The sequence below is a fragment of the Lissotriton helveticus genome, chromosome 7, assembly GCF_964261635.1.
Source record: "Lissotriton helveticus chromosome 7, aLisHel1.1, whole genome shotgun sequence".
Classification (NCBI taxonomy): Eukaryota; Metazoa; Chordata; class Amphibia; order Caudata; family Salamandridae; genus Lissotriton; species Lissotriton helveticus.
Genome location: NC_136068.1, coordinates 609,568,001 through 609,582,302, shown reverse-complemented (window position 1 = coordinate 609,582,302; position 14,302 = coordinate 609,568,001). Strand labels below are relative to the sequence as shown.

The window sequence follows — 14,302 nt, the reverse complement described above, 5'->3', positions numbered from 1 at the left end:
TTGCTATACAATTCCATTAGCAAAACAAATGGCTCTAACTTAATCAAAGGCGAGACCTATTGCCTTTTCAATGCTTGTTAAATGAACTGGTTAGCACTAGATCTTATATCCTTAAGCTTTTTTATAAGAGAGTTTACTAGCTTTTATAACAGTACATAGCATATGGAAAGTTATCATAGCCAAATTATAATACATCAGGAGATAATCCTGTTTATAGTGTTCAGAAGGCAGAAAAAGGCATCCATCAAAATGTACCCTTGTTATGTACATGTATAGTGAATGAATAGCCATAACCGGTTTGTCATATGTTGCAGTGCTAGCATCAGGTTGATGTCGCTTTGGGAGATGAAATGAGCAGGTGATCCAGCCAGAGACCCCTCATCTTCCTATACGTGTTTGCTTGATATGTCACATTTTTGGTGTCGGTGCTTCTCTCTCCCATTCCCATATCTTTTCTAATATTTACTGATATTCCTGCATTCGCATTCCTAGGTGACGTGGAGGAAGTCTGTTCACTCTTCATTTAAAATTGTTAAGTTTGAGACTTGTACTACATATTTATTCCTTCAGCTGGGTCCATTTAGAAGCCTTAAAGGCAGAGGAGATATGAAGGGAAATGCCCCAGATCATGTGTGTGGAATATTTCACAACAATAGAGAAATTATCATTAGCCTCCCCACAAGCTTGTTCTTTTGCTGACACTGGCAAAGTCCCTTTGATTGAGTGAATTTAGGACACAGCCCTGAGTCTAATGTCTTGGGTTTGTGCAGGACAAGAAGATACCTGGCTTAATTCAGAACAGAGAGCTACCTGGCCACCTTCTCTTCCTGCGCTACATGCTTCAAACCCTGGAGGACGATTTCCAGACTAACCTGATCAGAAGGTCGCTGCAGAGCTCCATTGCCAAGACCATGTTGTCCTGTGACCGGCACTTCAGCAACATAGGGTAAGAAAGAGGCCTACAAGAACCATCAGAACGTTCATTTCTTTTTATGCTTTTAGATTAGAACATTTGTCCACGGTGGGATTTTGTCTCATGTCCCTGAAGAGTACAATATCTCCTTGCACCTGCAGGATCCACTGAATACTTTTGACCATATATTTATTTATTTTTTATTTGCAAATTATTCAAATAAAGAAAACATGCTTTGTTGTTTTGAGAAAAGCAAACAAAAAGCCATATCAGTTGTAAAGTGTCTTTGACAGAAAACACTAGTGATTTTGCCATCTTAAAATGAAAAGCAAAGAGGACAACACAGAACATCTGATTTAGGTTGTACATAGTGATCAAAAACAAACTGCTAAACTAAATAGAACAGTGCAGCCCATATAAACACTTGAAAGTAGTATTGGGTTTGAGCTCTAACTGATCAGGGTTCTTGTAAACATTGGTTATATTTTTGCAGAAGGCCCTGTGGTGTTTGGCTCGTATTATTTTCTTATTTCTATGCTTCCAAGTGTGGTTAAGAGACTCGGATATTCCAAGATGGCAATTGTTATTGGTCCTTTTAGATCTTTGAACAACTTTTAATACTATGGTACCCTGCCATATTGCTTCAAAGATACTGTAAGAGTCCAGCGCTCTGGCCAGAGTTAGCTTTCCTAAAATCTGTGTGACAGTAATCAACTGATACAAATTGAAATATCTTCTGTCACCCCAGCCCCCACAATTATGCTCCCTTGCGAAGTACCACAAGTATTGTTATCACCCTTTTGGTTGAAATTTCAGCTAAAATTTGAATCCTATGCTGATAATACTCAGTTAAAAGCGAGATATCTCAGATTTTTGCAGGGTGTACCTCTTGTAGATTCGCATTTGGGGCTTTCCTGTGGTCAAACCAGGCAGTACAGCAGTTAGGTCTTCAAGTATGTTTATTATTCTATAACATTTTACCTTGATGAACTTTCCCTAAGGAACCAAAATGACAATCCGGTTGTGGCTATGAGTCATACCTCTCAGAGGGCATTGCTATGGGAGGTTGCATAGTAACACCAACCAGAAATGTAGGTTGTGCCATGGTGCTCCTGACACACTACGCCATAGCATGCGCATTTCCAAAATTTGCTCACTTGTGAAATACTCAATGCGGATGATTATTCATGCCATAAATATACAATACGTCAATGAGGTGGTTGCTTGCGGTCTGAGTGGGTCCTCTTACCAGTTGACAGCACGATTTTAAAATTCTTCAAGGAGGATATCGAAGAACTGAGTGAAGAACAAGAGCCCACCATAGCTAATAGCTCCCACTGGACTGTATTCATGGATTAATAACTTTTTTTGCTACTATTTTAGGGGTAATCTGAGAGCATGTTTTAAGGATTTATTTAACTAAAACCTAAGCACTTTCTCTTCATGGCCCTATAATTCTGTGCAATAAGGGTGGGGTTTTGTGTCTAGAAGCCCCTAGTGTTTTACTAAAGCACTTAAACTTTATCCTTTCACTTTTATTTCCATAAATTACTCACCATTGCTGTTGTTTTTATGTACAATGTTGAAAGAGTTTGTAATGATTTTAATTAATTGTACTGTAAACATGTCTGTCTGCCTATCTGTATGTCTATCTATCTTTACGAGGTAAATATTTTAGTATCCGAACTCTGTAATTTCTTGCACTGGAAGGTTCTGTTTAAAAATCTATTTAAAGTGGGTCTGTTCAAAGTCACTGTTATTTAAAAAATAAAAAAGGCAAGTCTGCAGCACCCACCTACCCCCTCCCTCAACACCCAGTCCATTGTTTTCCCCCCACCCTTTGCCCCTTCACATAAACCTCTACTCCTATCGATCGCACATGCCTTGAAAAAAATATGGCCGCACATCCTTATAGTCTTCTGTTTTATGTCGGTCTTTTGCTCTAAGAGTTATCTCCAGTCGCCTTTTGTGAATTAAGAGTGTTGATGTACGAGTTGTTGGGACAGGAATGTCGCCTTTATGGTATACAGGCAGGGTCACCTGTCATAAGTGCTCAACTGTACATACATGTGATAACCTCACTTTTATGTTAGCTGTGGCATCACACAAATCAAGAGTGTGTGTAGAAGCCTAGGCCTATCCCTGACTGTAGGACGTTCTGGACCTGTCCTGTGATGAGGGGGGAACACCAAATGTGCCCTCATTGTGGGCAGTAGACTACTGTGCCTGTCCTAGTTATGGCACATAAAGTGATGGAGGAAGTAAACTGTCCTCTTGGAAAAGATCCACAATATGACCATACAGTTTTATCAGTTTCACAGAGAGCAAAGCCTACTTGCCCACTTGACTAAAGGTCCACTATTATGGGTATGCCGAGATTCTTGTGCTTGCATTGCGTGCGTCTGTCCAGCATGGATGCATGGGTAGTGTGTGAAACACATGTGGTCCTGACCTGTGTGTGAGTGAGCCTGAGTAACAGGCAGGTGAGATCCATTTTGGGTGTACCTGGCATAGCACAAAATAGAGGGTGAGGACTGTGCTTGGAATAGTGATATACTAAAAGCATATAACATAGAGCCCGCAATGTTCACCAGCACCGAGCTCTCAAACCAGGATGTGGAGCTTGGACGGCTGCTGGGGGCTATGGGTCTGGTTTGTGTGAACGGTAGGAAAGAAGGAGATCGGCCCGCTAGGCGGACATTTAAAATAGGACAGCAATTGTGTCCAATTGACTATGTCTTTATTCAGGCCTGGTGCTTCCACTCAATCCAACATTTCGAAATTCTTCAAGAAGAGGGCAGCGATTATTTTCCACTATTGTTAGAAATGTTGGTAAATGAGGCTCCGCCAAGACAGAAGGTGTTGAACGTTGAGGTTGAATATCCGAAGCGACTTACAACTCGGATAAGTGAAGAACATCTAAACAAACTGAAGAACTTTCAGATAGTAGCTGACTTAGAAAACCTAGCAACGGGGGAAGAGTTACCCTGGTATGAGGAAATGATAAGACAACTTGTAGAATGCCTCAGAATAAACATTAAACGGGGGAAGCATAATTTGTTAACGAAACTCCCATTACATGCTACTAATAACCCATGGTTTGACGCAGACTGCCGCAAAGCAAAGGCCGCTATTAGGAAGAGTGAAAGAAGCCTCAGGCGTAGTTACAATGAATTAGAACATCAAACCCTTAAGAAACAAAAGATAAAATATAAGGCACTAATTAGAGACAAAAAAGATCTTTTAAAGAAAATTGCTGGAAGTGCCTATTAGTGGCAATTGAAGAAAAAAATGTCAAAGGCTTCTGGAAATTGATACAGGAATGTACAGGGAAAACAGCAGGGTCCATGCAATGTTCTGTTCCAGAGGATAAGTGGGTAACCTACCTCGAGGAGATCTATGGCAACTGGCCAAGGAGGGAGGCAATACAACCATCTAGTTGGCCAGGAGTGAGGGAAGAAGTAATGGAGCAGTTCTCCCTAGGTCAAATTAAAATCGTGATAGCCACCTTAAATTTAACACGAGCTGCTGGCCCAGACAATCTACCCGCCATTATTATAAAAACAAATATAGACTGGTGGGCGGAGTTGTTTGCAAAGACATTCTTAAGTATACTAAAAACAGGAACACTACCAGATAGCTGGAAAGGGGCCATCATTAGACCCATACATAAAAAAGGTGATGTAAACTCCCCCAAAAACTATCGCCTGATAAATCTCTTGGACATTGGGGAAAAAGTTTTCTCTAAAATTATTTTGGGGTTGCTAAAAGACTGGGCTGAAGACAATGGTATAGTACCTCCTGAACAGGGGGGGTTTAAAGAAGGACATTCAACTGTGGATCATTGCTTTGCCCTTTGGGCGGTAGCGCGGAAGTCTATAGAGCAAAGGGGTAACCTGTTTTGCTGCTTTGTGGACTTCCGCGCGGCATTTGATCTTGTAAGCAGGGAGCGACTATGGTCTACCTTGAAAGGCTATAAACTACATGCAGACTTGTTAGCCCTTATCCAGGCCTTGCATACAGATAACTGGGCCCAGGTAGTCCTGGATGAGGAGGGTGGATTATCTGGTAGGATCCAGATTGGAAATGGATTAAGGCAGGGGTGCGTATTAGCCCCGTTGCTCTTTTCTCTGTTTATAGCGGACCTACCTCGGAATCTAAAAGAGGTTAGAGGGGTGTGCCCAAAATTAGGGGGTAACCATATATCCTGTCTGCTTTATGCAGACGATCTGGTGATCATGGACCAGACGGAGATAGGCCTGCAGAGGAAACTAGAGATGTTCCATAAATACTGCCTAAATAAAAAATTGGTAGTAAATATGGAAAAGACCAAAATTCTATGTTTCGGCAAAAGTAAGACCCGGTTCCCTTGGTATTTGGGCACGGAACTTCTAGAGAGGGTATCTGAATATAGATATTTGGGAGTATGGTTCACGAGTAACCTAAATTGGACCACCCATTTGGAAGCTTTAAAAATTAAGGCAACAGCTTCTATAAAGGGCTCTATAAAGGGCTTAAAAAGGTTTAATAGCTTTTACGGAGACTTGTCAGAAGGGCCGGTTACTAAGGCCTACCTGGCAATGGTCCCCGCGCAATTCCTATATGGTTCAGAGGTTCTCCACCTCAGTGGGAAAAAAGGTTGGGATAAAGAGGAGGGTATGATCCTGAAAAGTTTATTCTCGTTACCTAAATCAGCTATGGTACAGGCAGCAAGATTGGAGATGGGAGTCACTTCCTGGGCTATTACAACGAGGATGGCACTAATACGGTTTTGGCAGCGTCTGGAGACAGGGGAGGCGCCCAGAAAAATATCACAGTGGTGTAGAGAGGAAATTGCCTCCAGTGAGCTATCCTGGGCTAAGGAAGTCAGACTCTCATTAAAGGAAGCCTATGGGAAGTTAGGAATAGAACTAGATGCCCAGTTAGGACACAGCAATATAGGCAAAAAAGAACTACGGTCATTGGGAGCGGATGTGTCCCGTACTTGTGATTACGAGTACCTTCGGCAAAAAATATCAGTGTCCCATATGATCCAAGTATGGATTTCAGAAGACCATCCCTACCCATACTTGGATAGGTTGCCGAATCAGCAACTAAGAAGAGCGGTTTTAAAACTGAGAATGGGTGTAAACCCCTGTTATGTAAATACCAGGGTTAAAAACCTCATGATTAATAGTAATGGCAACTGCACATGTACGTTAGGTTCCACCTGTGACATTACTCATGTTTTATTAGACTGTAGGAGGACCCTTGATATACGCAAGGAGATCTTAGGCCCGTTATTAAAAAAATACAGGATTACGAATAGGAAGCAATCTGCAGAGCTCCTGGTGGGGATGGGAAACCTGGATATAGCCTGCGCTTTGGGGAAATGCATGATACGAGTTAGGGGGGTTCTCCAGAATACAGAGGTATAGGCGTATGTCATCGAGATTGTACTTTAATATGTATTGTGTTTGGAAGGTCTAGTCAGATATGTTTTCTCAAGTGCTTTTAACATCTCAGGAGGATACTGTTAGAAACAATGACGTTGGGGTTATCCTCCGGGAAAAGACTGAATCACAATTTTATAAATTTTTAATTTTGTGTTTTTATAAAGTTTTATAAATGTATAGTGTATACTTTTATGGTTGTAATAACCCAAATAAAGTTTTAATGACTGACTGACTGTGCTCTCAGACAATAGAAGTGTATTTCTTGCATTACTGTAGCTTGAAGGGAGGAGAGCCAGACACTGAAGCGAAGAAGATGGACACAGGGCTACTTTTAGAAAGTCCAGGAGTCCTTTTGTTACATGGAGCTGCTGATTCGTCGTCTTGTGAACTCCATTTGGTGTATGGTATGGTATGGTAGGGGATGAGGGCCATGACTTCAGTCTCCATTGTGAGAGATTAAGAAGTTTCTTGGTGAGACCAGCATTTTTGTATGTCCTCTTACTCCTTTAGTTGGACAGATCTCAGACCACTATGTGCCTTTGGTGCTCCAGGTTGGACTGCCCCAGTGTTTTCTGCTGTGAGAATCATCACTCTAAACAAAGGCTGTGTCTGGAAAGCAGCCTGAGGAGGATACTTGAAAAAAGAACCACCCCAAACTGATGCTACAGTTTGAGATAGTGGATCCACAAACTCGGCCTAGAAGTTGTGTATGAATGTGGGGTTCAAACACCCAACTTAGTTCCGGTTCCAAGTCCTTTATGACCAGAGAAAGGAGCGCTCCACATAGTACTCAAAAGACTGCTGTACAACCAGGACTGGTGTCTGTCTGTAAGTTGAGGCAACATCACCTGAAGTCTGCACTTTCTGGTGCAGGAGCTGCTAATCTGCCCAGAAGTATGTAGAAGCCTGCGTCCAGAGAAGGAGCCTACCTGGACATGCAGGAGGAGAGACTATTCAAGAGGAGAGAGGCACACAGTGTCCCTGGTGGCTAGGGGACAGCACAAAAGTGAGCTAGGGAGGATCTGCTTGTCAAGTGAAACCCCCACCGGGTCTCATCGTGATCCCTGGCAGAGGTTGTAACTGTAGGATTGTCATAGGCCCAGTCAGGGCTGAAACTGTGTGATCGTCATAGGCCCTATATGGGCTAACATACCTCTGGTCCTATCATGACCATAATTGCTGTGACCAACATTTGCCCAATCCATGCCTGGACGATCCTCAGATTAGGCAGGACAGCATCGCCATGTCCAGTAGAGATATCAGGGTCTGCATCTGTGCCTTTGTGGCAAAGCTAATGCTTGTATGCTGAGCACGCGTGCAGATGGACATGACCTGCACCTGACTTTTCCCTGCTTGCGCAGCAGACTTCTAGTAGTTGTGATGGAGGTCCACCTAAGCCTTTAAGAGATGTTTGAGGACTTGAACACCATCCCATTATTGTAAGGCGGGTAAGGTTGAACAATGAGTGAGCATTTGTGCACAGGAAAAGCCTGCTTCGGTATTGATTTCCCAAATAACAGAGCACCCACTTGGGTAAGGATTAATAGAGAGGTATTGGGGAAAGTGTGGCGCCACAAAGACAAATCCAGATACACTAACCTGTATAAAGCATTGCACTGTTTAGTTTTTGGTACAACTGTGTGATTAAAAGTACTTTCTTTTTAATGTTAAGTACTGCACTGTACGTTGAAGTTAATGTGTCTGTTGGCTGATTGTTTGGTTCTCTGCTTGAGCACCCAACACTACCTCCTTGAGAAGTATGACTGCTTACCCTTGGTACCCTGAGAGTTAAGTCTGAAAGGGGGCAATACTGTGCCCCGTCAGCAGAGCTATACTAGGAAGAGGTTCCAGGGCAACAGTGGTAAACAAAACCTCTCCTCCCCAATAGGTGGGACATCAGCTGATCCCAACTTCTCTATCCTCTTATTTACTCTTGGCCTAGGCTATGCATCAAATTGTGATTATTAATTTATCTAAGGTGACTATGAAACTGGATTGAGTTATCCAGCATAGTTACCATAATAATTGGTCATGATCGGTTACTAGTGGAGGGTTCTATGATGTTCACCGTAATATATTCTCATTTCTTGCTTCACAACTATCCTTGTTGACTCTGGTGTCCTATAAGATCAGACCCATACAGTGAGGTTCGCAGGATTTTCAATTTTAAGTTGTATCAATGTGGTCTAGCCAGAAAGAGTTGAAAACACATTCCTTACTTTCCTTAATAAATCAGTTGCACCCATTTTCTGTAGATCATTAACTTTTTTTTATCTACAGGTTGTAACCTGCATCCTTTCCTATGAGAAACACTGGCTAGTTGGAATCCTACGGGTTTAGGCATGTTCCCATCAGACACTGATTCATTAGTATTCTTCACACATTTTCTGGACTGTTTCTATGATAAGTTTACATATGCGGTTTACTGTAATGTTGCTGTCCTTGATAGGTGTTCCGGTCCAAGAGACACACTAGGAACCCCACACCACTGGGCCAGCAACTTCCTGTTAGACCGGGTTCTGGATTAGAACTCAAACAATAACTTTCACAAAGTCTGGAATCTTTTATGTTGATTATAGTACATAGGTATAAGAAGGAGACATTTTTGTGAAAAACGCAGGGCTCTAGAAGGAGTATACCTTGTGATTTTTATGACAATGAAAAAACTTGTATTTCAAGCATGGAGCTTTGAAAGAGATACAAAGTTGTATAGGTACCCAACGAATGGTGTGTAGCAGGTGAGAGTTATTACTTTTTTGTTGGAACTCCTCATATCAGTTGAGCTGCTTTGGTTTGAATACTCTAAGTGTTGCAAGAAGGAGCTTTCATAGCTAAGTAGACCAAGTTGAAGTAGTCTAGCCTTGACCCTATAAAATCTGGAACCACTCTTTAAAGAGAGCAGATTTGATCTATCCAAGAGGCAGAGCATTTGGGAATGATTAGAACAAGACCATCTGGGATGCCACTTGGAGTCAGTCTTGAACCCCAGGCATGTTGCCACCTAGGTAGAGGATGGGCCTTTACTCCAGTATTGGAACGTCTATAGATTCACATGCTTGAATGATTCCCCGTCGTTGAGATGGAAGTCCCCGGTACCATTTAATAGTAATACAATGTTAAAGATAGAGCATGAAGGTCTTTGGCCCTTCAATTTTGCAACCTATCATAGTCTATTTACTAGAACATTCCTGAGAAAAGCTCCAAACTACTGAATGTCGTGCTAGGGAGTCTCCAGTGAGCTCTGCTACTTTCACGAGAATATTTCCATTATTTTGATGCTGTGGTAGTATTTACCTGCTACCCTTAGTGTTTTCTGCCATTGAAATCATATTTTATTTAACCATCATGTAAGACAAGGAGCTTGCAATACCAGCAATACCTGCGGTAAAAAGAAGACCCACACCAAGACGCATTTATTGCCTCTACTCAGATCATTCTGCCATGAACTGTAAGGCACGTCATACCTTTTCAACCCAAACTTTGAAGGATAGAGAAGGAAAGCTGTTTATCTGGCTTCAAAAGCTCAAAACTAGAAAAGTGCAATTTTCAGATTCTGATAGTAGGGACTCTTCTTTGTTCTCTAGAAGATTCCAGAAGAGGGAGAGATAACCCCAACCTCAATCCTCCTTTGAGCAGCCTAAAAAAGCCAAAAATAAGACCACTCATGGGTCTTACAAAGGCCGCAGTCCTTCAAAATTTAAGTCGTCTTCTTCAAGAAAGGACAGAAAATAATTTTCTGTCTTCAGAAAAGGCTAAAAGGTCATCCTCTGAGCCGCCTACTCCACTTTCTAAGATTCTCCAGTATTGGGGTGTCTTTTATAGATTCACATGCTTGAATATTCCCCGTCGTGGAAGTGGGAGTCCCACGGTACATAACATAGCAATGTAGCAATAACACAAGTATATATGCATAAAGGAAAGCAAAAACCATAGATAGACAACATATCACTTCTATGATATATCATAGTCATTATGTTTTGGTCCAAATTCCAGCCAATCAGGCGTCAGCACCCTCCTTAGAATGTTCTCGCCAGAGACTCAGTCCCTCAGATTTTCTACCGCACGTTGTGTGAAGGGAGTCTCCCTGAGCTTTGCTCAGTTTTCTTCTCATTTTTTCTCAAAGTCAACTTTAATTATGTCTACTACCAAGAAGTCTCTCTTCAGACCTTGTGGAGCCTGTGGAAAACAGAGACTTCACTCAAAAGATCCTCATAAAAAAATGCATATATTGCCTCTATCCTGAACACTAGATAAAAGACTGTAAAATATGTAGAACCTTCTCTCAGAAGACGCTGAAGGACAGAGAAGGGCGTCTCCTTCTGTGGCTACAGAAGTTGAAGACTTCAGATAACCCCCTCTCAGAGGTGGAGAGTGTGTCATCAGTCAAGACTTCTTCATCGTTGAAGAGAACCAGTGAATATTAAAAGGTTAATCCAAAACCTAAAGTGGTGAAGAAACATCGTGTGGATAAGCCCACTACCCAACCTTCAACTTCAAAAGGGGTGATTTCCTCCCCTAAGAGTCTTTCTACACCTTCTACGCCCACGAGATCTGATTCTCAGGCGTCAAAGACTAAATCTACGCAGTTTTGACCTCAGAAACTGCTTCTCTCGTCGACGAGCTAGTCGTCGCTTCCCCCGTCGATGAGAGCTGTTGTCGTCACGTCTACGACTTCAACATCAAGTTCTATAAAGCCGGCTATGATCCCGTCATCGGCATCTTCACCAACGACGCTCGTATCCATTAAGGTGAGGCCTATTTCGTCTATGGTGCCTTTGACCTTGTCAACTGTGTCAAGCAAGCAGAAGAAGGAGAAGATTGTCGACGCGCACTTCGTCGTCGACGGTCGCTTTGTCGGTGGCTGCTTCGTCGGCGGCAGCTTAGTCAACGGTGACAGTAACTGCTGCTTCCAGGGATCTGGTACCATTGAAATCTTCAAGCTCTTTACTTCAACCGCGACATTCCTCTCTGGATACCCTTATGCCAATTCAAACTCCTTCTCGACCTCCAGCGGAGTTATTTTCTTCTGATGATGAGGAATCTGAGAATGATGGAAGGTTCCAGGCTGCTCGCAGTCCCTCTGAACTACTTATAAAATGTCAGGACTCTGATGAGGATGAGGACCAAGAAGAAGAGGATTTTTCTACGTGTGACACGCAGCCTGAACCAGAAATCCCTTTGGCACTGATGCCTTTAACTCTTATTTTTAATCTCCAATTTATAGTAGATGACTACTACCGCCGCTTTCCAAGTTCTTTACAGGCCTCTCCAGCACATCAAGCGCCTATTCAACCTCCTCTTAATAAAGAATCGGTTGCCACACCTTATGCGTCGACGGTCAAGGATCAACATCAGGATGCTCATCAGGTCATAGAGGAGGACATCGACGATGATAATGATGAGGATGATGACAGAGAAGAGGGTGAGCTGGATGACAGATCCCTTCTTTCTGAATGGGACAACTACCAGATTCAAACACCATCGCCTTCTCCAGCTCCTCTGGATTCTCCACCAGTGGGCATAGGTTGTTTTCATTTACGCATGGAAAGAGCGGCAAAAAGATTCCAACTTCCTATGACAACAAGAGAGGAGGATTGTTTCTTATATGATTTTAAAGATCAGCCTCAGAAACAAGTTTGTTCTATTCCCATAATTGATTTTATCTGGCAAGAAGGGCTCAAGATCAAGCAAAACCCCAATTCAATTCCAGCTATTCTACTGAGGCTGGATCAGAAGTACAAGGCTCCTACAAATTCAACTGATTGTCTAATTTCTCAAACAAAACTTGATTCTGTTATTACGCAGGCAGCACAGCGTCGGGCTAGGATATACTTCATCTCCGTCATCTGCACCGCCTGACCGAGAAGGTAGACGCCTGGATGCTATTGGCAAGAAATTTTCCACTATGGCTGCAACTACAGTCCGTGCCGCCAATTCTCTGGCTATCCTTGGTCGTTACGACCGACAAATGTGGTCGCATATATCACTTGTAGATCTAATACCAGAAGCATCTAAAGCTGAGGCACTAAAAATTCTTCATGAAGGAGAGAAGGTTTCTTCTGAAATTATTGATTGTGCTGTGGATGTGTCTTCCACTGGTTTCCGCCTTTTGGCTGGTGCACTAGAGTCAGAGTCAAAAACACTTTATTCGATTATTTTAAAATCATAAAAGTATGCTATACTATACATTCATTTTTGATCATACAAATACAAGTTGTTTCCACAAACAATTTCAAAAAAACAAATATTTACAATTATAAAATTTACCGAAGAGGTAGAAAAACGTGGAGTCAATGCACACATATCTATCATATACAGATCAATTATTCTAAAAACAACCGTTTCTACAATGACCGGTAAATATGCAGAAACCTTTAAAATTTTATAGATTTCCAAGGTCATTTACAGTTTCATTGTTATATACAATAGGCTAGGAAATTTAGATAATTCATACATATATTTTACTAGTGGTTCAGGGTCAAGGTTGTCTGCAAGCTTTTTGTTTAGAGCGGAAGCACATAATCAAAAAATTTGCTACTCCATACATAACCAATGGGGATTCCATAAGTTGCAAGAACAATAAAGCTGGTTTAACCTGCTTAAACATTTGGTTTTTCAATACTGGAAATATAAACTTTTCTCTACCACTCTTAAAAAGGGGGCAAAAGAACACAAAGTGTAATATATCCTGTTCGGAAAAGTCATCACATTTACAGGGAGCATTTTCATGAGGCTTACACCACTTCTCATAGTCTCCTAAGAGAAAGTGAGCTCAATTGAAGCGAAATCTTGTAAGGACCCACCGATGAAAAGGTTTATTTACTGTCATCAGGTATGGTTGCATAGATAACGAGGTAATCGTCATATAGTGGGACCTTACCGTTGGCTTCATAATTTCTCTAGCCTCCCTTCTCTTAATGTAATGGGACTTAACCCAATCTATATCCTCTTTCACCAAGGTCTCTGGTTTAGAACATAGATCGGGACGGCCCAGAAAGACTGCAGTTTTTTTAATATGTGATAACCACCCGATCTTAACCACGTTGTCCCTTCCCAAGCAATCCCTAATTATCTTGTGGTTTAGTGTTAGGGCTGGGTTAAGCCATATCTTAATCCAGGATAATAACGGGGCCAGAGACAATGAGTCTTCGATGTATCCCATCCCCAGTTCCATATGTACAGAAAATGCTGGTGTGGATTGAGAGAGACCCAGGACAGATCGTAAGAAAATATTTTCCTCTCTCTGTATTTCGGACAAATTTTTATAGCCCCATATCGACGCCCCATACCTGGCAATAGCCAGGGCTTTGGCTCTATAGATAGACAATATAGCCTCAGGTGGTTTACCGCCCAGACGTTTTGCAAAGCCCATAATAGCGGCAGCCGATCTCTTGACTGCCGCAGTTTTGATTTTAATTTGTGGTTCCCATGACCCCCTCTCATCGAACACCACACCTAAATAGGTAAAGACTTTGACCCTAGTAAGCTCGGAGCCATTACATGAAAGGGTTTTAATACTTTTCTTACAATTACCTACAGCCATTACGTGCGATTTCTCAATATTAATGAACAGGTCCAAATTTTGCATAAAAGTCCCAAAGGAGTTTAGTAGGAGTTGTAAACCATTTGAGGTTCTTGACAATAAAACCGTATCGTCGGCATACAGTAAAACCGGTAAAACAGTGCCGCCCATACGTGGTACATCAATGGAGGTTTCTTCCAGCGATTTTCCCAATGAGTTAATATAAAGTGAAAAAAGCATAGGGGCCAGGATGCACCCTTGGCGCACCCCCCTACCAGACTTAAAAAAAGCCGTACAATTTCCCTCTTGGGACATACGAATAGTTGGCTGGTGCACTAGTTCTCAGGCGACAGGGCTGGTTGAAAGACGCATCTTTTCGTCAAGAAGTACAGATGACAATTTTGGACATGCCTTATGATGGCAAATCTTTGT

General features: G+C 42.1%; 1 protein-coding gene across 1 annotated transcript in view; it reads left to right on the top strand.

Moving 5' to 3' along the window:
- Positions 1-14,302, top strand: part of SIMC1 (SUMO interacting motifs containing 1) — a 373,014-nt gene that overhangs the window by 164,294 nt on the left and 194,418 nt on the right. The window contains exon 5 of the mRNA XM_078652825.1: positions 771-946. Within this exon, the coding sequence (XP_078508951.1) occupies positions 771-946 (176 nt within the window). The remainder of the gene's footprint in view (positions 1-770; positions 947-14,302) is intronic.